The sequence below is a fragment of the Theobroma cacao genome, chromosome 2 (assembly GCF_053813885.1).
Source record: "Theobroma cacao isolate CCN51 chromosome 2, ASM5381388v1, whole genome shotgun sequence".
NCBI lineage: Eukaryota > Viridiplantae > Streptophyta > Magnoliopsida > Malvales > Malvaceae > Theobroma > Theobroma cacao.
Genome location: NC_142640.1, coordinates 43180255 through 43204918, shown reverse-complemented (window position 1 = coordinate 43204918; position 24664 = coordinate 43180255). Strand labels below are relative to the sequence as shown.

Genomic DNA, 24664 nt, shown 5'->3' with positions numbered 1-24664 from the left:
TTACCGAGAAGGGCCTTGGTAATGACTATTCAAGCTTCTCTTGAAATGGCTATTCTGAAGAATAGTCATTCCATTGAACCAAAAGTAGCTTTATTTTAAGAATGAGAATAAATGAGGAATGACTATTCTATTCCTCCCAACCAAGCATGCCCTTAGGGTAATAAGCTTTAATTAAGTGTACAAAGTAAAGCGTAAGGTTGATGGGAGTGTAAAGAGGTTTAAGGTCAGGTTAGCGGTTAAGGGTTATAACCAAAATGAGGGATTTGATTATCAGGAAACATTCAATCTTGTAGCCAAACAAACAACTGTGAGGGTGTTTTTGACATTAGCTGCAATTAATGGGTGGATGTTTTCTCAGTTAGACATTAACAATGCATTCTTGAATGGTGATATTTTAGAAAATGTGTATATGGAATTACTTCAAGGGTTTGACGTTAAGGAGCAATGTCCACATGGTTATTGGCTGATATGTAAGCTTCAAAAATCCCTTTGGTAGCGTTTGGTACTAGAAAAGTGAGAGCATATTCCCTGCAATGTGCCTGATTAAATTACATTGCAGTGTTTATTTTGCAACAAACTACTACAATGTAAGAGTGCAATGTAATCACATTACACCATTGGATGTAATGTGATTGCACTCTAAAATCAATGTAATCACATTGCATTGCACTTTGTAATGTTATTAAAGACATTTTTGCCCTTCAACTTTGTTATTTTGTTAAAAACATTTTGCAATGTTATAATTTATTTTTTATATATAGATTTTGAGGAATGTCTTTTTATTATTCTCAGTAATCATGGTGACTATCAATAAAATTTATATTATCTTTTAAAGAAAAAAATTAAAATAAAATATATAATATAGAAAATTATATTAAGAAATGAAAACAAAATATATAAGATTATAATAAAAAATAAAAATAAAATATATGATATTGAAAGCATATTTAAGAGATGATATTATATGAAATTAACAACAAAAAATACAAGTATATTAAACTTGTATTTTAATAAATAGAGGTAATTCTGAAAATTAACATTATATTTCTAGTAAAGTACTTGTAAATCAAACGCTGCAATATTATCTTCCTTGCATTTTAATCATTACTTTGCTTATACACCAAACACTGCAACGTTATCTTTCTTGCAATCACATTAGTTGCAATCACATTACATTGGCAAGTACCAAACACCATATTTATGGTTTTAAACAAGTTTCTCGGCTGTGGAATGCCAAGTACACAAAAACTTTGTTGCAATTTGGCTTTGTTCAATCAAAGTCCGATTATTCTTTATTCATTAAAAGGACTAATGATAGTAATTTTATGGTACTTTTAGTCTATGTGGATGAAATTTTGATTACAAGTACTTTAGTACAAGTTGAGAATGACGTAAAATAGTTTTTACAATCTAAATTCAAGCTAAAAGATCTTGGTGTTCCTAAGTACTTTTTTGGGATAGAGGTTGCTAGATAAAAAAAAAAAAAGAATTTTATTATGTTAAAGAAAGTATGTAGTAGATTTAATTGAAGAATATGGTCTATTGGAGCAAAGCCTACATCTACTCCAATGGATTATGATCAAAAGATTATTGTTGCTACTGATAAAGGTTTGCTAGTAGATAGTTCCAAGTATAGACAATTGATTGGGAAATTGTTGTGTTTGACGTTTACTAGACCAAATATCATGTATGGGGTACAAGTGCTGTAAGTGTTTATGAACAGACCTGGAAATATTCATTTGCATGCAGTATATAGAACTTTGAAATATTTGAAAGGCTCTCTTGGTCAAGGAATATTATTGTCTTCTTTATCAGTCTTACAACTTTGAGCTTATTGTAACAGTGGCTGGGTTGGTTGTTTATCAACAAGAAGATTTGTCACGGGTTATTAATGATTTTTTAATAAGCTAGAAGTTGAAGAAGCAAAGTGTTGTCACTAAAAGTTCTACTGAGGCTGAATATAGAGCCATGTCAACTACTGCTTGTGAGATAATATGGTTGGTGTATCTTTTGCAACACTTTGGATTTCATCATTCCAATGTTGTCAAGCTTAAATGTGATAATCAATCAGTTTTAAGTATGAGCAAAAATCCAGTTTTCCATGAACGTATGAAGCACATTGAAGTTGATTGTCATTTTATTTGAGAGAAAAGTGCTTGTAGAAATTATACAACCTATGTATGTAAATACAATTTCTCAAATGGCAGATTTATTTACAAAAGCATTGCTGCCAAAGTGGTTCCAGTCACTTCTCAACAAGATAAGCATTCTTGATATCCATGCTCCTCTCAAGGGGGGTGTCAGAGCATGTGGTTAAATTAAATAGTTACTTTAGTTACTTTACCATTGTTAGTTTACTATTGTTTAGTTAGTTAACCACTTATATATAAACTTTTTGATTGTATTCATTTGTTAAGTGTAATAAAATACAAAATCAGTTTTTTCCAAAGGCTTTTTCTCTTTGTTTCCAAAATGCTCTTCTTTTCTTCTCGTATTGTAGGTTCTTGATACACAGTAAACTTACATAACATATTGAAGAAAATAGAAAGCCTTTTCACCCAAATAGCTATAGCAAAGTAGTCATATCAGCCACCCTTGAAAGATAGAAAACATGAAAATTAACTGCACAGAAGTCCACCATTTCGCATACACAAGGCTATCCCCATCCTCATTGCCCTATTATCACAGAACCACTTTGTACAACGTCAATTCCCCTCAACGTAAACCAAAACCCGAGCTTGGAATTCCTTGACTTTGCAACCCAACCACTCACCAAACCAATATAGTGTATCGCCCTTTCAATATCCCCGATTATCCACTTCTACAAAAGTAAAAAAATTACGAAAAAACGTCAATATTAGGTTTTAAGAATTATTTTTTTAAGAAAATTGCTCTTTGATCTCATTTTAGTTCAAAGAATGAGATCGATTATGTTCATTCAAGACTAAGTCATCAAGAGTCTTGAAGTATATTTGTTGAAGAAAAGAAATAAAGAACTATTATTTCATTTTATTGTAAAATCCAAAGATTATACTTCCACATTTGATTAAATTAAAATTGTTATTTGTTTATGAATTTTTGATATGAAATTTATGTGTACACTAAAAATAGGATGATGCTAATTGAGATTATCAAATGTTTAACCTTAGCTTTTCAAAAAAAAAATGGTTAACCCTAATTTATAATCTTTTATTATTTTTGATATTATATACTAAATCAAAAGTGTTATATATTACTAATCAATGGAGAAGAATAAAAAGATTTAGCGATCATGGAGCTAAATACTTAAAAAGGAAGTCGGTCGGAAACATATTCACTCCATGTTCTTTACATTGACCATGGCTTTTGTTTAAAATGGCAACATCATTTCTAAAATCATTATGAAAGGTATTCATGGGAAAGAAACATTGTGAATTGGGAAATAAGTATTAAAACACTAAATTATGGGCCCAGTAAAATTTGAATAATATGGGCTCAGGACCGTGAAAATGCCCAATGGACCCAATCGTTAATGTACGACAAATCCGTAACGTGGATCCATGGATCTTCCGAATCCGATCCAAATCAGTCCAGATTCAAGAAGAACTGAAGGGATCCGGTCCATGGAGTGAAAAGAAGGAATGTGGTTAGACAGTGAAATCGGCAGTGCCGCTTCGCTTTGGGAATTTGAAAACATTGGGGTTCTAGGGTTTTGTACTCATTAGGTCATTATCAACTCCCAACAGAATTAGGGTTTTAAATTTATAAATCCCCAAAACCCGTAAGTTATTTCACAATGTAAGTTTAAATTTCTTCTCTTGCTTTTACTGTAAAATTTTAGCTTCTGGTCTTTCTTTTTTTTTTTTTTATTTATAAAATGCATGACATTGCAGGGGAGTTGTTAAGTTGGAAATTCGCTGCCCTCAAACCGTTAATGGAATCGGTCTTGATCCCGACCCGGATTGGAGTTTCGATGCTTTGTTACCAGAGATCGATTCCTTGGAAAAGAAGCTCAATGTCTCTTCTTCAGTTCCTTTGCCTTTTACAAAAACAAAATCAAGGTATTTTTTTCATTTTTTGTCTCGTCGTAGTTTCTGTTTTTGTGTCAGTAGAATTAAGCAAATTTTCTTTTTTCTTTTTTATTTTAAATATATGAAAAAGAGAATTTTATGCGGAAAATGGCATCAAGAGGAGCCCAAATGCATTTGTAATGAGAATATCTGATGAGGAGTTTGAGGATAGTGAAGGTGAGGCTGAGGAGGTTCATGATCGAGGGTTAGTGAAAGCTACACGATTTAACTGCGATGAATTTTATTTGAGGTATGGGATTATACCAGCCAATTTGTTTAACTTTACTAAATATGAAATTTTTTATTTGAATGTATGGTCAAGGAGATGAACTTTCACAATTTCCTCGTAAACTGTTAACTTTCTGTGGCAGTGATGATGATTCTGACAATGAATCGTCTCTTCAAGTACAAACCTACTTCATGAATGAGGTGGGATTGGTGGAGAGTGCTTTAGTTGAGTTAACCCATGAGCATCAACTTGGAGTTAGGGTGTGTTGGATTAGCTCAAGTTGAAGAGTGCTTTTGCATTGTTTTCTTTTTGAACTTGATCTTTTTTTTCCTTCTTTTTTGGTTTGTTATCATTTTTTATGGATTATGGTGTAGCATTGGAATGGACTTAATTACAGGAGGAAATTAGGAGCAAAATCTCGTCATTAGAGACAGATTTCATGAATGAGAGCGAAAAGTCTTCCTCTGCACATGTGAAAGTTGACAAATATAGAGAAGCAAGGCGGGAAGTGGAGAGGAAATTTGATGTTCAGTATCAACGCAGACTGTAAGTAGGCATCTCCTGGTTCACCTTGTTATTCACTCCAATACTGTTCAGTTTTGGAAAGTATTGTTTCAAGAATTGGATCTTTTTCTCTATCACCCCTCTCCCCACTCTTTTTCCCCTTTTTCCTTGTACCTTTGTCTTTGTTAGTCAGGAGTGGATCAAATCTCTTGATGCGGTTTGACACTCCATTATAGACATGCTAACTGAAATCTGGCCAAACATTATCCTCATTTTTAAGAACTACTACTATATCTGATTGTTAAAAGTAATTGAGAATGACTGGTAAGGTGGAATCCATTTTGGATTAGAATATAATGGATGAATTTGTTAAAGCTTTAAAGGGCTTCCAAGACCATGTATTGGTGCTTGCTATTTTGGAAAGAATTTTTATTAAAATTCATCAAATTACTGCAGTGCAGAAGCACTTGATAATCACTTGACTGCTGTCCAGCGGGACCATGAACTCAAATCACAAATAGCAGAAAGGAGAATACGAAGTGATGCAGCACATGAAGAGGCCAAGAGAAGGGAAAAGGCACTTCAAGAAGAAAGACTACGCCAAGAAAAGGCCAAAGCTGAGGCAGAGGTTTGTTTACACAGCCCCTCAATGTGGTATTAATAGACCTGCGGTATATGTGGCACTGCACCTTTTGGTATCTTTTGTTCATCCAACTAGAAGTATTATGTTGTGCATTCTTTGGTTCATGAACTACCTGGGCTTTCTGTACGTAGCTGAAGTTCTCTTTTGCTAGGTTGTCATGCATGTAACTATAGTTTTAAGAAAACTTGTTTGATTGAACTTAAAGGACTTGGCTATTACTAGAGTTCAAGCTATGCTGCTGGTCATGTTGCTTGTATTTTAGTACTCTTTGAACTTCCTTTATATGAGTGCTGTGCTTCATTGTAGTGGCATATAAAAGACAACAAACTAGTACAAAGTTACATGGTTCAGTTCATTGACATACATCCATAGAGGGACGGATTTAGAGAAAAGGATAATACATTAACCTTTCATAGTCTCTTAAATCTTGAGCATCACCAGACCCCTGTAATTTGATCAAAGAACATAAGTATAATAAAAGTATGATAATTGGGCTGGTTAGTACTGCAAAGACTCTGCCTCATACCCCTAGGTTTTTGATTAGAATTCATACAACTCGGTGGGACTCATTACTTTGCTCATTCTCCATTGAAAGCCTTTATTGTTTACCATTGGGCATGAGAGAATAAAATTAGAGATGTTCTCCAATATTCGTTTATTGAGCTTTAAATAATTTGGTTATTGCCAGAGTTCAAACTAATTTTCTTGTTATTTTTCTATTTTTTTTTCTGTTTGTGGGTTCTGGTGCTCTTATTATGCTTCCTGATAGTCGATCTCTGCTCCATTTATGAAGCCCTTTTTAAAGATTATAACTTTGAAAAAAGAAGAAATCTTAATTTTATTTTTCTAACGACTATATTTTTCCACTACTTTAATCCTTTTACCAGTTACTTCTAGTATTTTAGGGTTTTGATTTGGAAGATATTCTGTTTATGATTTAGATATTTATGTGTTAGATGCAGGCTAAACTTAAAGCTGAGGAAGCCAAAAGAGTTGCTTTGGAAGCTGAGAGGAGAGCAGCAAAAGAAGCAGCAGAAAGGGAAGCAGATAAAGCCTCAAAAGCTAATACTTCTGAAGTGTCACAAACAGAAGCTTTAGGAGGCCCAACGGCAACTAGTTCAGTAGTTTTAAATGCTCAGCCCAAGGGCTCTGATGCTGATAAAACAATGAAGTCATATTCAGCAGGTATATTCTTATCCAATATGAAGGAATTTTAAGTTTTAAAAACACTCACATGCATATTTGTGTAGAATGTACATACATAGCCCTAAATCTAAACCCTAAACCCTAACATTTTAACACTAATCTCATTTTCAACTGTCAATTATGGCAGGTAACATGCTCAGGGCTGCAGAGAGTGCTTTAAATCTAGAGAGGGAAAGACTACAAAAGTTAAAAGAGTTGGATGAAAGAAACCAATCACTGAGATCAAGCTCAAATGAGGTATTTCTTCAGTCTATATTGAGCTGCATATATTTACCTTTAAGATATACATTCAAATTATATGTTGTGAGATAAATATCAGAATGTGCCCCTACTAGAGAAAAGTAATGTTTCTTTACTTCTCAAAAGAAGAAACATAAATTACAAAATAAAGAGGATGGTCCTTATTGTAGAAATGTGGTTTATATTAGTGGAAATTGTTTTAGCTTCCTTACCATCTTTTCTCCATTTGTATGTAGTATTTGGTAACCTCTTTCAGCACAGAAAATTTTTTTTCCGTGTGTTGATTTGTTTGTATGTGTCAGTCAGTTGGTTATGTACTCTTGTTTGTTTTTAGGATTTTGGCAGCACTGAAAGGCATATTGCGAGGTTGATAAGACAAATAAGGGGTACAAAAGACAATGTCAGGTGAGCTGGATGTGTTCTTTTATTTAGTAGGTAGTCTTAGTCAATTTTTGTTACAATTTTCTGCATTGTGGCTGATGTTCACTGCAATTATACTTGAATTTCAGTTTCTAAAGTTTCATGATGCTGTTAGATTGATAAGCCTACATGTAAACCATCTTTTGCAGAACAAAAGCCACTGAGCTTATAAAGATTTTCAACAATCCTCGTTGCCCTCAGACCATCAGCATTGCATCTTTTGCTAAGAAGGTAATCAGATTCAGCCCTAAAGGATGTGCCATTTTGTTTCTTTCTTTCTAAAGGATGTGCCATTTTCTTTCTTTGTTTCTTTATTTATTATCTTTTGTATTCTCATTATAGAAAAATGATTTTTACGTATTCCCTGGAAGGTGAAGTTAATAAAATATATAAAAAGTCTAATTAATAGAAAGGCAAACTAGGAAATCTGGTTTTGCATCAAAAGCAAAAGAACTTGTTACAATGAAGCCAAGTATGCATACCTTGAGAGAGTTCTCTATTCTCTAATGAAATGACAAAGTAATGTAGCCATTAACACATCTAACTACAATCTCTAAAATTCTTTATTTGACCATGTGATCTGTCTACAGTATATGCATATTTTTCTTATATATCTCAGAATTCAATTGGAGCAACTCACCATAATTCCTATGGGTCACCAATTTTAGTTCTTTAATGTTTGACTGCAATGCACAGTTATCGTGCTTTCAGCTTGTATTTTCTTTTTTTTTTTGGAAAAATCCCAATAGTTATGGACAAGCATTTGTGTTGTTGATACATCAGGCTGTTTCTCACTGTGAAAGCCTGGAAATGAAATGACAAGGTAATGTGGCCATGCATGCATCTAATTACAATCTCAAATATTCTTTATAGGACCATATAATCTGTCAATAGTACATGTATATGTTTCTCATATATCTCAGAAATCAATTGGAACCATAATTCCTATTGATCCACCAATTCTAGTTCTTTAATGTTTGATTGCAACACCTTGTATTTTGAAAAAATCCTAATGGTTATGAACATGCATTTCTATTGTTGATACCTCAGGTTGTTTCTCACTGTGAAAGCCCTGATAATGCTGCCTTTGCCTGTGGTCATGTCATTGTCCTTGTAACATCGCAGGTACATCTTTACAGGTTTATTTTCTTTTGGTTTGGGAGAGACAGGGGGGAAGAGGGGGGGGGGGGGGGGGGGGGGGGGGAAGGTGTTCGTGTGAAGGGAGCAAATGAATCATAATAACCATTATACAAGTCCTTTTTCCCTTCACAGGCCAACTTAGATATTGCAGTGTTGTCACATGAAGTTTATGACTAGGCATTTGCATGCTATAATTTTATCATCTCACATTAGAGTCACGAGGATTACATCTAGTCAATTACTTTTTCAGAAGTCTTGATTTCCTTCGTTGTGTAAATGTCTTTGGTGCATGACTGCTGTAGCAGTTAGGATGTAATGATGAACTTATGCCAAACTCTTAAACATGAATATCATATTTATCAGTTGGATTAGAAGTAGAAATGACTAGTGTTTAATTGTCAAATACGTAAATTCCAATACTTATGGTACATTAAATAGTTTTAATCTTGGTTTTGCAGGGGCTTTTCCTCTGATCTTAGAATCAGAAATTGTATTTTATCATTGACAGAGTGGCTTATAATATATGTCATCTTTTCTTTTTTATTGTCAGAATAATATACTTGTATTCTTGGGCTTATTTTAACTACTAATGCAAAATGATCCTTGTTCACCAGTTCCCACAAGCAATGGATCTTCTTGTTGCTGAACTACAAAGGGCTTGCATTTACACTGTCCCAAAGCATATATCATACTCAAAGGTAACTCATTTATCAACTTACATAAGGCATTTGTTATTCTTTTGCATTCCGATGTGGCATGCAATGGTTAGCTTAAAGTGTTCTTTGAGGTTCGTAAAATTGCATTAATAAAAAACTGGCCCTGAAACTCATCCTTGTTTCCCCGTGTTGACTGAGGATGATAGTTTAGGGAGAGAGCACTCCATCACTTGAAGTTATAAAATATATTAAGTGCTTGTTTGGCCTGGCTTTTTTTCAGCTTATCTACCTCTTAAAAGCAAAAGCCAGGCCAAATATAAATTTTGAAAAGCTCTTCACAAAAAAAACAGCTTTTTTTTAAAGAATAAAATTTTTAAAAAAAGAGCTTTAGGAAAAGCTCCTATGAGGAGCTTTTTCTTCTCTTTTTTTTTTAAATGTAAGAATTTTTATTTTTATTTTAAAAATATCTTTATCTATTAAAAATAATAACAATATTACCTTCACAAAAAAAGAAATACCTTTTATGATAATTTTAATCAAAATTATAACTTATAAAAAAGTACTTATAAAAAGAAATTTACTAAACAATTTCAGCTTAATTTTAAAAGCTATTATTTTTCATAAGAGCTTTATAATAGCTTTTAAGTTAGAAAAAAGCCAGGCCAAACAGGTTCTAAGAGTACTTTTTTTGGTCTTTATATAATTTCTGAACACCTCATAATAATTAAAGCAGCTTCACAAATTTAGACAATTTGATACACAATCTGCTTAAATTTAAAATGATCAGTCAAGTGTCGCATTTCTTGTTATACAAGCTACATCTCTCTTCTCTTTGATATGGTTTATGTTATTAGATTATTATTGTGCATATATGGTATTCACTTTTAATTTCAAAATCTTTTTGTTAGCTCAAATGATTAAAAAGAGTAGGGAAAGGATAATCAAACTTACGAATTTATAGAGGTTTGGTCCCTATGTCCTCTCCCTTAGCTTCCCTTGCCAAGGAGTTCAATCCACTATATCTTCAACTTTACAAATACCTTTTAAAGGGATAAATATAACCTTTATATTATCCACTCAAACCCAAGTCAATTTTCTAATCAAATCTCACAAATTCTCTTAAGGGTTTTCTCTCCCCGTACTTCAGAAAGTGAAATACACAATAACTGTTTTTGACAACTAAAAATGGCTCTACAAGGCTGAGTGTTTGCCAGATGAACACAATTTAGAACTTTGAAGAGGATGAGAAGTAATTGGATGCAATGAATTTGAAAGTTTGAGCTCTTAACACTTAGTGCACTTGATTTTCTTGAAGGGAATAAGTAATTGGCCTTTAAAGCTTGTTCTCATGTCATCAATAGTGTTGGGAGAGACCCTTTTTATACTTAGAAAAAGTTTGGAGACACCAGGCTGCATTTAATGAGAGAAATGTTGTTGCTCCTTAAAAGTCCCAATTGTTTCAGGAAGGAAATGACCCAAGGATCAATCCTTTTAGAGAAGGGATCGAACCCTTTGTACTTGGCCGAACTTCAAAGCACTTCTATTTTAAAGGAGATCATTCCCTTCAAAGAAAGGATCAATCCCTTCGTGCTTGTGAACACTCCAAGATGCTTCTTAAGCTATAGGCATTCAACGATCAAGCAACTCAAAGGTGGCACTATAAGGAAAAGTTAGATGCACTTCAAACTTTTAGGCCATGTATACATTAAAAAGCTCAAGGAAGACATATTCACCATTCAAGATCTTTTCCAAGAGGACAAATCAAACTTTTAATTAAAAGGACAAATATGTCAAAAAAAAGAATAGGCCATGATCAATTTTGACCTACGGTGAATTGATAAGCAACCATAAATTTATTCTACTTAAATCAAGTTTCCAACATAATATTTTTGAGTATTAAGGTCAAGCTAAATTAGTGATCATATAAGCAACAACTTTTGAAAGTGTTTATTTAATCTTTTGAGCTAACACTTTTGAAAGTGTTTTCATTTGTTAAAAATGTGGCTATGCATTTTTTGATAAGTGAAAATTCACTCAAATTGCTTGATTTCTTTTTTTTGAATTTGTTTGTGATAACTTACTTAAATCTTGTAAATGCTGCATTATTACTAATTTTTAATATTAGGGTAAAGTGCCCAAACCTTCCTAAATTTTGACTATAATTCAATCTGAGTCCACTAGTATTGGAAATGGACATTTCACCCCAGAACTCTTAATGCTGTTAACAGACTTTATAAAAAGACTAAAATGCCCATCAAATAAAAACACCTGGGCCGGAACCACAGCAGGTTTTTGGTTTTAGTTTCTCTTTCTTCTCCCTCTAAAATTGTTTGTTCTCCTTGAACTCTTTCTCTCTAAATCCGTTTCTTCTTTTTGAAAGTCTATATTTTTTATCCCCTCTCATGGCATTTCCTTTCCTTTCCTTTCCCTTCCCTTCCCTTCTCCTTGGTTGAAGGCCTGACAGCTTTAGCCAACTTCTCCTTAGCCAATTTTTCTTGTTTTTCCTCAAAAAATTAAATTGAAAAATTATACGTAACAAGAAGTCTAGAACAGTCCAATAAGGTTAGTCTTGGAATATCCTTCCAGAAATCTCTTACAATTTCATCTTCACTCTGCAGAAAATGCTTTCTCTTTTATCCCAAATAGCTATTGGAATCTGCTAAGGACAGTGATGGTGTTTACTGCTGGTAACGTTTATGAACTTGAGCTGCTAAGGACAGGGAGTTGGATAGCAGTGGTTTTTGTTTGGTTGTACGGGAAATGGAAATCTGGTTGTGGCTGGATGACTCTATGGCCTCTGAGATGTTTTTGACCCACCTCAAGAGCTTGTAGATGCAACTTTTTTTTTTTGTTTTCTTGGCACTGGTAGGGTCATGTCCTAAAGGGGTTGGCTGCATATCTACCACAAAGGTAGAGTTTTCTACTTTTTTCAGTAGAAGTGAAAACAGATCTATTGCCTTCAAAGAAAAAAAAAAAAGCTATTGAAATCGGCAACAGCATAACAGATTGGCACCTACCCTCCCACATGTCACTCTCTAGCCACGTCCAAGACTAAAATAAATTTCTTCGATGCAATTAATTATCCACTTTTGAATTTGATTTGCAACTTGTGATTGTGAATTAAAGAGAACTTTTGTTTTGCTGGCTGGTTTTCTGTGAGGATGGGGATTGGTGCTGGTCGCCGAGTTGGTGGTCTTGCCGGAACGAATTAGTGGGTTAATTTTGTAAAGACTATAGACAGGTTTAAAAGAGCTGCTGCGAAAAGGCAGCACCTGGTGTTTTCTTTCTGTGTACAGATCTTTTTGTGTTTTCTGGTTGGGATCTGTTAAGAAAATTGTTCATGAAACTTGAAAAGTAGTGTTTTGAGGGGAGGGATTAGTGTTCTGAGAAATGGAGGTTTGGGGGTTTGACAGAGCAGAGCATTCATGGGTCATCGGGGGAGATGAACAGTAAATAGAGGGTAAAATGGGTATCAAATTAATGCCACGTCATTAGATAAGCGAAAAATTAACAGTGGACTAACGGCAAGACCTATGTGTCTGATGATATATAAACTTTTGGGATGGGTTGTCCATTTCCAATACTAATGGAGTCAAATTGAATTATGATCAAAACTTAAGGGGGTTTGGGTATTTTACCCTTAATATTATTGTTTTGTATATCTATTACATGATTTGGGTTTATAGATCAATCCAGTTAAACATTTACACTGTTGACCTTATTATGTTTGTTTGGCTGAACTTTTAGGTTTAAGGTCTTTTTGGTTTTAAGCCTCCATTTAAAAAAGAAAAATACCTAAGGTCTTGTGCTGTGCTCTTCTCTGAAAAGTTAAAATATAGATAAATGAATTGTCTCTGGTGTGTCTCTCCTCTGTTCTTTTGTTGTATGGATTCTAAGTAGTAATTTGCTATTTCAGTCGGCATTTGAATCGAAAGTGGCATACTGGAAGGCTATAGGATACCGAGAAGACGATGGGAAGATTGAAAGTACGAAGGATTATTTGAAACGGTTGGAATCTTACATGAAGCTGTACGGGGCACTGGTTCAGGTATGTGGATGCTCGTCCTCTCTACTTGTAGTAAGTCATTAACAAGGAATCAGCTAACCCAGAGTTATTATTATTGGCAGACTGAGGTTGCAGGTGGCCAAAATGTTCATGGGCTTAAGGAAGGTTGGGCATGGCTTGCTAGGTTCCTAAATGCACTCCCTGCCAATATTTATACTGCTGTGGCTTTGAATGCATTTCTGCAAGTAAGTTGATGCAATTCTCAATTTAGTTTTGCCATCGTACCATCAATCACTGAAATTGGAACATGTAGGAAAAAGTTTTGAAAATTGGATTAATTCTTGTTTGGCCATCCAAATTAAAGAACCTAAATGGTTTCTGAAAGGGACAAAAATTCAGCATTCTAAACTTTTAAACTATTACAGAGTTTGCTTGGTTAGTGGAGACATAATTTCCATTGGGTTAATAATAGATCTGGGGTTTTAAAGATGGCAGGCTTTGCTCTCTTCAGAAAATACAAATCTCAGTTCATGAAGTTGCTGAATATCATCTCCGAGAACTTTCTAAATGCCTTGAGAGCCCAACAAGATCCAGAGCTGAGGCCTATTATGGCCGAGATTCAGTCTTACTTGGAAGATAAGAAATTCCTTCAAGAACCAGAGGGAAGGGCTTTGCAAGGTTCTTTGTTATCAAGTGTCATGGTGCCTGACTCAGATTACCAAGAGTCGTATCATCAACCAAACAGATATTTCTACTAAATGATTGAAGCGAGAAATATTTTCTTGCACTTCTTGTGTTAAGAGTAGGGCAAAAACGCCTTATGAGAAAGAGGAAGCGCCCCACGGTGGTTTTGTGATGTTTATATTATTATGTACTCTGGAGTAGGAAATGGTTCAGATGTGGATTTACATTAGCCCTTAAAAGGCTTGAACCAAGTTACTCTGCTCATCCGAAGGCCAAAATTACAGAAGGTTACCTTTACAAATGTGATTGAAAAAATGGATGGAAAGTGTTACCAGTCGCCCATCATATTGAAGAGTAAGTCTAAAAAAGGTTTTAATGTTTAATGACTTTCTAGAGAGATATTATTCAGTTCACATCCACAAAAGTATCCCTGATTTGGGAAAGACGCAAGCCAAGAAGCAAAATGAAAAAAAAAAAAATCAAAACAATCACAAACAATTAAAAAGAAAAAAGAATAACAAGGATCCGAGTCTATTCAACCAGTGATTCGACCAAGGTTTATTGGTTCATCAGTTGCTTTGACAGGGCAAAATTCTCATCCTAGTCTAGACCCCATTTCGAAAGTATTAACAAATTGGAGAGCTTCAATGTAGCAAGAGTCATCCACTGGCCGTGTCCCCTTCTCAGCTTTCAGTTGTTTTAATCTCTATGAGGCGAGCGGCGCAGAGTTCAGCTAGTGATTGCAACTACATTCCCCAACCCAAAGGGACGCATCAGGTGTAAACATAGGCCTCCCCTCTACGTATTACAATTGCTTCTTAAGTGGTAAAGCTCATGCACGATAAACGGAAATATTTTTCTCAGGCTATAACCAATGGCTAACCTTTCCGTGCTTTTGGAAGTTGACTCTGATTCAGCTGTCGCCAAACCGAAAAATGTGATTAGGGAGGCTGATCAATAAAGCCTGATTCGAGTTTGGATAGTGCTCCGACAGATGGGGCAGAGCTGGAGGTCTTCTCCACAGTCACAGCAAGTCTGTCAAATTGAAGGATTCAAAAGAGTTAAGGAAAAAGAAAATATAATGTCAATACTCCATATATTAGATTGCTCCTGGAAAGAACAATGGGAAATAGAGAAGGTAATTAACCTGATGTCCACAACCAAAGGCCATGTCCTTGGGATTACCAAGACAAATGGGGCAAACCTGTCAAGTGTGCGAAATGAATGGAAGGAAAGGGATTAGTACCTTATAACTACTTAACTAGTATAAAAATGATAGTGGTGGCAGGGCATCGAATGATAATGCTAGACAACGATGTGATTTCAACAGAATGGTTTGCATACCTGATGATCGTATAAGGAGCTTGAAGATGGGCCTGTGGTTGAGCTAGCTGAGGTATTATATCCAGAATAAGGAGGTGAATTGTGCTGAAAATTACTTGTGTGCGAATAAGAAGCATTCTGCTGAAAACTGCTTGAGCGCGAATAAGGAGATGCATTCTGCTGGAAACTGCTTGAGCGAGAATAAGACTTTGGGGTGTTGAAAGAAGAGGTGCCATAAAGAGGAGGGAGAGGAACTCTCTCCGAAGTATTCCCCATCCTTCTTCTGATTTATTAATAAAAGAAAACAAGTAGAAATTAATTATACATAAATAATTGCTAAGTAAGCAGTCAATAACAAATTTGATAACTACCCCAATAAGCCAAGCTCAATAGTTGCTTTGTATTGAGACGGTATTTCCATCAAAGCTGAAAGAGCAAATTCTGCCTGCTTTCTGGATGGATCCATATTCTTTGACATAATCTCTGTGAAGTTCACAAACTAGAAAGGAAAAAGAAAAGTGGCTTTTAACAACTAAGACCATTCAAAGACAGTAGCAAATTACAGTTTTCAACAATTACAAAAGACATCAAAAACTGCTCACCTGAAAATTGTCAAAAGCACGAGCAGGGATGTTATCATCAAACTCCCTCATCATGTCCCAAGGCCCGTCACCAACCCCAACCAGGACAATTGACAAGGGGAATTCACTGCAATCAAATGGCCATGTGAGGATATGGTGTTTAGCAACCTAAAACAAGTAGCAAGTTAATAAGAATTACCTTGCTTTTACAATTGCATCAATTGTCCTATTCTCTTGTGGGCTAAGCTGACCATGCTGTGTATCAACACTTCTCGTCACCTACAACATGCATAAGATCAAAGTTATCTTATTGACATTTCTTATTCCAATCATTATCAGAATGATCAGACTCACTTCAGCTTCAGAGAGGCAGAGACCCCCTATCAAATGGATGTGCCTTCTAGTGTTTTTTACTTCTGTAAATTATCTGAAGTGAGTTACCTTATGAAGACTGGCAGCAAAAGCAGCTTTTGATTGCAAATCTGTATATTCTATGGATCTTTTTTTCCCACTTTTATCTAATTGAATGCTTAGATAGTGCTGAAGTTAAATATCAGTGTTTCACTTCTTTGCTGGCATCATGTCTTAGACAACATAACAATTGTTGCTTATTCCTGACTTCATGTCATAGTGATAACATACAAGCTTTTCCTTTCCAATAAGTATCCATTACTCTCGAGAAAGTATTGTCAATAAAATATCTTCTAATTTAGTCAGGGCCTAATTTCATGTACTGCCCAAACCAATGATTAACATGATCTACCCTTGTAATGGGCAAATTTCATTACTCTGTTCAAGTTTCCACAGAATGTCTCAAAATTTTTTTCTAATTCCAAGATCTTAGTGAATACATTCATTATTGAGTCAGCAAAATTCCTTGTAATCTTCTTTCATATGCCATAAAAACTGAAGTGATCTATCTAAGTTCAGAGACTGCTGTAAATTACCTGTCCATCAGCAATTATCAGCAAAACATGGTATTGACCACCACTTTGCTCAACGATAGTCATGGCCATTTCAATGATGGGTGCAAAAGATGTTGGTCCTGCCATAAACAAACATAGAGATTTTGCTGTAAGAACCAATTGGTTCAACTTCAAGGTGCATATAACATGAACAAACCAAGGGATCAAACAAAATCAGGCACCTGCTAGTCGAAGTTGTGGGACAATTTCTCTGTACCGTGCAAGCACCTCCTCAAATCCATTGCAAAATCTTTCTTCTGGATAGAAACTGAAGACATCTTGATCATGTGTTGATGCTGAAAAATATGAAGTAAATATCATCTTCATAATCCAAATAGTGAACTTAATTGATGTAGAATAATAAGAAAACACTTTCAATGAACTTACCATCTCCAAATCCATAACAGGGAATTAAGTTATCCTCATCAAAAGCGGATAAGCTCTGTCCAATAATTGATATTGCTTGTTCATAGGGATTTTGACCATTCCCAATGTGATGCAAGCTACGGCGGTTGAATGACCTGGCACCTGGTTATGAATGCAAGTTAAGCATGGTGCATTGGAGGACACTTTAAAAAGTTATGGGCATCAGATGGGATTTATAAGTAACAAGTAATACCTGTCCATTCATTGCTCTTTGTGAAATCAATACCAACAATGAGGTTAGAGGACTCAAGGCCAGCTTGTGCAAGAGCAGCTGTAACCTGTGATCAGCAATTTTTTTGTCTGAACATGTCATAAACTTTATAATTTTGTGAAGCACAAAAAGTTGTCAACTGAAAAATAAATTTTTTGCAGCAAGGGTGAATTTCAGATGTGCAACTGAATGATTGAAGAATCCACATATAGGCAGAAGAATATAAAAGAAACTAGCAAAAAGCAACTTATACCACTGCCAATTTGTCAAAAGGGAGAAAGACAATACAGTGTTGTTGACAATTAAACTGAAAAACCACAAGCTGTCCTGTTGAAGTTCTTGTCAGGGACTCCAATTAACTTTCAACAGCCTATCCAGATACCTTTTATCATTTATACATGATTCATCTAGAGGCTCAAAATATTTTCAACTGCAATATATCTGACAGAAAAAAGCTGAGAGGAAAGTCTTGCTTTCCATCCAAATGTGTTTGACAATCGTGTTTTTTAGGCTGTAATGTCAAATGACAAGTGCTCGTATTTATCATTTTCATTCTGGATAAATATTCTTATTCATCATTAACAACAATCACACCCTTTCTCCATATGAACCAAAACAAAAACAGAGCAGATAAAATCTCACAACAGATGCAGCAGCAACAAGCTAACCTGGTCCAAAGTTTGGTAGTTATCAGCTATCCTTGAGTATTTCCTCTCCAAACTCTTATGCAGCTGAGGCGTTCGTGATCCATAATTATACGAGGGAGGTGGACCATATCGATGCTGTGGCGTATAATAAGAATTTTCTGGAGGATAAGCAGATTGTGGTGGGTGTACATAAGGACTCCATGCATCTGAACCAGCTGACCTGCTTGTTGGATACCTTCCTCCACTGGACTCCTTTGAGCTTTTGCCTCCCATAACCAATAAAATCTAACAAATCAAAAAGCTACTCCAAGAATTCACACAAACAGAAAGTATATCTCCTCCTGCAATCCAAATAAAGAGCAATTAAAAATCATCGCCAGCTGGTTCCTTTCATAGGAAAAAGATGGCTGCTACAATTGAATATGCTCAAAATCCTGCTGCTCAAATACCTAAAACCTGCTAAAATATCCTTGATCCTTGAATCAACAGTTGGCAAATGAACAAGGTGAAGCATATGAAAGGTTTTACAGGTCTAAAATCTAATTCTACAAAGTATATAAATGTTCCAGGCAAAAGAAATTTCCTTGGAAAATTACTGATATGAAATAAAGACTAACAAAATGAAGAAAGGCTGCTGGTACCGACCGGTTCAAAGGTTACAGACCATTGGAAAGTTCCTGCAAATTCTCTTTTTTTTTTTTTATTTAAAAAAAGTTCCTAATACAAGTAGATTTGATAATTAAACACTTCAAGAAACATCAAGAAAAGACAATAGGAGAAGAATTATAGGTGGATCTTCCATAGATAAACACGCAAGAGATGACTACTGATAAGTATTCTATATTCATTAAATGAAAGAAAGTTTTGACCCAAGTTTCGTCAAAAATTAACAAAGTGATATATACAGGAATCATGTACATAACCTCACCAGCAAGAAAACCCCACAACTCGTCAACTGCCCTTCTTTTGTGTCACTTTTCCATTTCAATCAATGAATTCATTAATTAATTAGTTTAGTCTCTAAAATCATATCTATCTCTACGCCAAGCATATGCCACCAGAAAAGCTAGAATCCAGAGGCATCAGACCAATTTATTATTGCACAACGACCCTTCGATTCTGGGTCGTCGTCTGCATTGGTAAGTAAAAGATTTTTTTGAATAAAAATAATGAAAAAAAAATAGTTGAATAAACAATGATAAAATCTTCTACCTGTAGTTGTACCACTGGTGAACCAAAAAGTGTAACCTATCATGGCCTTTTCTTATAAAATCATCACACTCTATCTCACAGCACATTTTAACTTTGCTATTTGAGAACTCTGAATTTTAAATTCTGGGATTATTTCAAATAGAGTTTATGAAAAAAGCTAAAGAATTACCTCTCTGTGTATAGCTCGGAGTTGATCTATAAGTATGAAAGTTACAATTAGCTACAGAAATAGATGCTTTGAGCCGAAAATTTACGAGAAGATTTGCCTTTCACTATCATATCAATGGAGGCTTTTGGGTGTAATTGTGGAATGGGATGAAGGGTCAGCAAGGTTGGTGGGGGAGGGTGCGGCACATGGAACCACAAGTGTGAACGTGTCTTTTCCGAGTGCAATTGCAAGGAAAGTTCCATGCAGATGACTTTTGAGGTGGGGGAGTCAATGGATTTTTTGGAATCTTGTCGATTTAATTTGATCGTGATTTTATCTCAAAGATTGGACTGGATTTAGGGTGCGATGGTAACTTGAGATGAAAAGGTTGTCCCTACGTTGTTGGAAAACGACATATATTCTAAAGAGAGCGTAAAAACCGAGCTCTTCAATCATAAAAACCGAGCCTCCTCTGCCGGAAAGCATACAACATGACTTAAACCAAACATAAGATAAACACAACATACCTTGAGCTACTTGGTTGAGAGATGTTATTCCTCATTCTGATAACGGAAGCTTATGAGCATGAGAGGCTGCAAATCTTGATCTCCTTTTCTTTATATACATACAAACAAGGTATAGAAGCAAAAGATTTCAATTCACTTATCAACTCTGTTAGCTATAAGACAGGGTTTTAAGTTGCCTACATTTTCTCTTTTAACGCTGAGGCTTATTTCCAAATAGCATCAGATAATGCCACGTATCTTTTAGACTTTTATCTAATTTCAAATTTACAGATTTAATTTCAATTTTTTAAATTATGATAAAAAAAATTAAATTAAATCTGACTAAACAAACAAAGCATGGACTTTGTACATTGCTGGTCAACCGTTCCGCTAGCCCAATGACCATCTTGTCCAGTTATCCTACTGTCCTCGGAGCTACGACAACATGCATCCGCTGCTTTGATTTGTTACTTTATTTAAAGTGGTGCCCACTTGTCATATCCTTATCACGCCCAAAGTTATTTGTTTGTATTTAAGGAGTCCCATAAGAAAGTTTCTCCATAAAACCGAGTTTTTCCCCTGAAAGAAAGTAATTAACCTCCCCTCATTCTAACCAAAGTCTTTTCTCCCCGTACTAAACTGTATTCAATTTCTTCCAATAGAGAGAGATTAATTTAACCATTTTAGGAGTCTGGTTGGAACTATTATCAGTCACCATACTATTCATTCTTCTAGACATTATGTATCCAATAGATGGAATTCCCCTATTTTACGCTTCAAATAGAAAAGAGCAAAGATCAAGGTTCAATTTAAAAAGATATTTATCTTTTAAGTCACTCAAAATTATAATAAAAAAATAATAATATAATACGGTAATACGAAATTGAGTCAAATCTCTTGTCTTCTTTTGATTCGAATCACGTTATTGATCAATGAAAATTGTTGATTATGTTTTAATTTAAGTGATTGGGTTAAATTGAGTTTTGATAAATTAATAACTGGTGAGTTTTTTAAGATTGAAGTTTACTGTTTTTTACTTCAATAAACAAAAGTTCAACCAATAAACCAATCATAATTAAACTGGACGGCTACCTGTTTGGAGGTTCTGCCATGTTTCTACCTCTCATTAATTAGGTTGTTAACATCTTGATGTTAATTAAAAATGTTGAATACCTAACAAGTAGCCTAATTAAGGTTTGGAATTGTATGCTTTTGTGATTCTCTCATTATCACGTCCGAATTATTTGCTCTTTAGTAGGCAAAAGTTGTTGAAACAGTTGTTGATAGTAAAGCAACCATGCACAACCCAACTACTCATAGGGTAGATCATGGCCTAATTCATCAAAATTGACATCCACAAGACTTGGGTTCAAGACTTCAAGCTAGGCCTAGGCATCGCATTCCTCCTATACTGAAAATAATCAACATTCTCGGATGAAAATTTTCCAAGCCAGTACCGGGAAACAAGGGCTAGACTAAGTCATGAATGACTTCAATTTGTTCTTCTTGTTTTCATCATTTGGCTTTGGACCAATGGCTATATATATATACATACACTCCATACTAATTTCTTGATTTGGCTAATATAGTCAAAGGAGATATTATTCCACCGAAGATTTCTTCTTTATATAGAGGTTGTTATTCCTTGGAAACTTTCTTAGAAATTTTCAGATAGTCTGTAATTTGTTATTGTCATGTTCATAGTCAATGATATACTAGAATCAGGGCTCAAGTTTATCAGTTTCATTGCAAATTTTAATCAAATTAAACTAACTTTATTAGCTTTGCAGCAAGTGAAAAGGAACTATGTTCTTTTACCAAAATAACCTTATTTATAATTCATTTTAAATATTTTTAATAAGCAGAAAGGGAACTCTCATGTATACACTCTAAAGTTCCAATGAAATTTGTTACAAGTCTAACAAATTCAATAAATAGGTAATGGAATTACCTAAAAATGATGCTTGAAAGGCTGAAATTTCTTAGGTGGCGTGGGTCCAACACTCATTCTCTTTGAATTTTTATGACATAATATTTTTAAAAAAATTTAATTATTTAAAAAAATTTAAATAAGTCTTTATACTTTTATTGCATTCAATCAAATCGTTCTACTTTTATTTTAAACCAAATAAACTTTTATATTTTTATTTTGAGTTAAATAATCTTCTATAATTAATGATAAATTTAGTAAAAGTATAATTTATCATTTTATATCACGTGATATTAATGTGTCAGATAATATTGTCATGTAACTTTTTTCACCATCTACATTGACGTTATGTTAATGTCATGTAAATATAAAATAATAAATAATATTTTGATTAATAATAATTAATCAACTATTAATCATAAGGATTAATTTGACTCAAAATAAAAATACAAGAGTTTGATAAAAGGTAATAAAAAATAAAGATTATTTGAATTTTTTAAATAATTTATGAAATTTTTTTAATATTATACCAATTTATATCATATATTCTAAAACAATTTAATTTAAAGATTAATATTTAATAATGTGTCATGACCAACCAAATGTTCAAAAAAGTCAAAGTGGTTTCACTTAATCTTTCAATGCATAATCTTGTCATGCAATTCAATTCTTTCATCAATTAATATCTCGATAAGACACACAGTATGCTTCAGTTTCTAATATATATATATATGTTAGCTAGTTAGCTCTTGAAACTAGTCATTAACTCTTGTAATGAAATTTGAAAACTCCTTTTTGAATTTTCATTCTACTTTAGCTAAGGATTTTTTTGAGTTAATACATGTCAATAAGTAATGAGATATTCTCCTTAGAATCAATTAAGACCATGAATCTTATGTTGATCATTAATCTATCTCCACATATATGTTTCATTCTATACCCAATATTCATTCCATTGTACATCTTACACTATAGTACATAAGACTATATCAAATTATACATTTCACATACAAAATAATTTGATAATTTCAAGTTTAAGGGATCTGTTATACAACTGTCACATGAGAATTTATTTACACAAATATTTGAATTGAATATTAAATGAAATTCTCATAACAAGTCATGCTCAGTAAATTTGTTCATATAATAAACATATATACATTTGTTCAAGTATTCTACTATAATCTATGAGATTGTTGCTCTTTTCACAAGTGATAAATAAAACATATACCGATCTCTCGATTTTATCAATGTCTTATTTTTTATAAAAAAGGACAAAAAACCATTTAAGAATAATGTTATGATGTAATAAAAGTCTCATAATTATAAAACTATATAACTCCTTTGACAAATCGAACTTTGTCTTTATAAGCAAATAATAATATTACAAATGCACTCATAGATAAAGAGAGTCTTTATCAATTAATACAATAAAAAAATATATTAAGAATGTACCTTATAATTAATTGGATTGGCTTTCAGCATACATTAACGATTAGGAATAAATTTTAATTATAGATAAATTGTAAAATAATATTTAATTATATTTTAGTATATTTTCTTCTATATTTAATTTTTCAATGTTATATTAAAAATTAAAAATACTATAAATAATAAGGATATTGCTATCATATTAACTCCAGTGACACAAATTCTTGACTCTGCCACCAACTCATGAACAGGGGAAGCTAGGATTTTGTAATTCAGAATATGGTCAGAAAATGGCTACTATATTTTTTTCATGATCCTGTTGACATCCACTGAATCCAACTTTAAAGTAGGTCATACATCGCCATCAGAATCTGGGTTGGTATGCTCTGTGCCTATGTCCACTCGATTTCTTCTGCGTGCCAAAATTTTATATGTTTTTTAGAAAGTGGCTGCCAAATGTTAAACAAACTAAACCAATTGAATCCTCCACACCACATGACTCGAAAAGAAATATCCAAGGGTCATAGGTGTTTTGCATCCTTCTCCAAATGACAAAATTGTCCATATGCGTCATGGGTCAAGTTGAGCCTAACAGGCCTTTTTTAAAGTGAAGCCCGAGTTGGCTCAGCACGTCTATTTATTATTAAAATAGTATTTTATGAGTCCGATTGGATTTGAACCTAAAAATTTTTATACAAACCCAACTCGATTTAAGTCAAACAAGCAGATCTGGACGAATAGCTTGATTCCTTGAATATCTTCATTAAAAGGTAAATAGATGAATATTATTATCCAATAAAAAAGAATATTAAATATGAAATATCCTCAGTAGTCAATATATTGACAGGTATATATGCTTCTTAAAAATGCTCAGAAGCCATAAAAGAGAAATTCCACTTTTTCATAAGCATGGAAAGGTCGTTTAATTATGTAATTAACTTTTTCTATTCGACCCAAATTATGAAGAATTTCTTATAGCAAAACATGAAGTATTAAAAACAGATTTATCAGTCATGGTGAATAACAACATTTATTTTATGATCCAGAAAACACGAAAACAGAAAACAAATGGTGTATCGTTTTTCTTTTACTTTTATATATATATATATATATATATATATATTTGTTAAGTCATTATTTTATTTGTATATTATTATCATATTTATGAGTTAGTGGAAAAATGAATAATATTCACTAAAATAGATTTTCATATCATATTCAAAATCACTTTGATAGTTTCATTGTCATAATAATGAAATTATCAAGGTGACTTGATCATTAACAGCCAGAGGCGGAGGGGAATGAGGGTTAGTAAAGCCCCCACTCCCTCTAAATATTTTAAAATTTTTATAACAATTGTTATTTTTTTGAAATTTTATAATTTTATCTTTATAATAATTTTATAATATATTCTTTTTTTTTAAGAATTTTATAATTTTGTTTTTACAATAATTTTATAATTTTGTCTCTTATTTTATAATTTTTATAACATACTAATATATAATTT

General features: G+C 33.5%; 2 protein-coding genes across 12 annotated transcripts; one reads left to right on the top strand and one right to left on the bottom strand.

Moving 5' to 3' along the window:
- The first annotated feature begins 3616 nt into the window (after positions 1-3616).
- On the top strand, positions 3617-14078 carry GLE1 (nucleoporin GLE1-like protein). 5 transcript variants are annotated; one of them, XM_007044809.3, is made up of 15 exons: positions 3617-3777; positions 3873-4040; positions 4141-4299; positions 4421-4538; positions 4676-4824; positions 5239-5410; positions 6388-6610; positions 6759-6868; positions 7206-7276; positions 7441-7522; positions 8342-8416; positions 9046-9129; positions 13004-13135; positions 13216-13338; positions 13582-14078. In XM_007044809.3, coding segments are annotated over exons 1-15 (1938 nt in total). In that variant the 5' UTR covers positions 3617-3775; the 3' UTR covers positions 13852-14078. The 5 variants fall into 5 exon arrangements, with proteins under 5 accessions (XP_007044871.1, XP_017971196.1, XP_017971197.1 ...); XM_018115707.2 differs by having other exon boundaries at positions 6382-6610; XM_018115708.2 differs by having other exon boundaries at positions 6382-6610; positions 13519-13650.
- A 60-nt stretch (positions 14079-14138) lies between these two features.
- On the bottom strand, positions 14139-19507 carry LOC18609610 (Copine (Calcium-dependent phospholipid-binding protein) family). Of its 7 annotated transcripts, none has more exons than XR_016024660.1 (13): positions 19143-19301; positions 17952-18271; positions 17266-17350; positions 17034-17174; positions 16829-16942; positions 16629-16726; positions 15881-15960; positions 15703-15808; positions 15472-15599; positions 15122-15383; positions 14925-14981; positions 14661-14812; positions 14276-14575 (listed from the first exon to the last, which is right to left on the bottom strand). XR_016024660.1 is itself a non-coding variant. In XM_018115711.2 (12 exons), the coding sequence occupies exons 2-12, from the start codon at positions 18201-18203 to the stop codon at positions 14732-14734; spliced, it is 1404 nt and encodes a 467-aa protein (XP_017971200.1). In that variant the 5' UTR covers positions 18204-18271; positions 19312-19507; the 3' UTR covers positions 14139-14731. The 7 variants fall into 7 exon arrangements, 5 of the variants coding, with proteins under 5 accessions (XP_017971200.1, XP_007044869.1, XP_017971202.1 ...); XR_016024661.1 differs by having other exon boundaries at positions 14276-14523; XM_018115711.2 differs by lacking the exon at positions 19143-19301 and adding an exon at positions 19312-19507 and having other exon boundaries at positions 14139-14812.
- Positions 19508-24664: the final 5157 nt, after the last annotated feature.

What these genes read in the sequence shown, in the direction of transcription:
- LOC18609610 (XM_018115711.2), bottom strand. Translation starts at nt 18,203, where the DNA reads ATGGGAGGCAAAAGCTCAAAGGAGTCCAGTGGAGGAAGGTATCCAACA. An exon ending in ACTACCAAACTTTGGACCAG is followed by an intron (nt 17,351 to 17,951) that starts GTTAGCTTGTTG and finishes TGCTGATCACAG; the next exon opens with GTTACAGCTGCTCTTGCACA. An exon ending in CCTTTGGTTGTGGACATCAG is followed by an intron (nt 14,813 to 14,924) that starts GTTAATTACCTT and finishes TCAATTTGACAG; the next exon opens with ACTTGCTGTGACTGTGGAGA.
- GLE1 (XM_018115707.2), top strand. An exon ending in AATGAAGTCATATTCAGCAG is followed by an intron (nt 6,611 to 6,758) that starts GTATATTCTTAT and finishes CAATTATGGCAG; the next exon opens with GTAACATGCTCAGGGCTGCA. An exon ending in TTGCATCTTTTGCTAAGAAG is followed by an intron (nt 7,523 to 8,341) that starts GTAATCAGATTC and finishes TTGATACCTCAG; the next exon opens with GTTGTTTCTCACTGTGAAAG.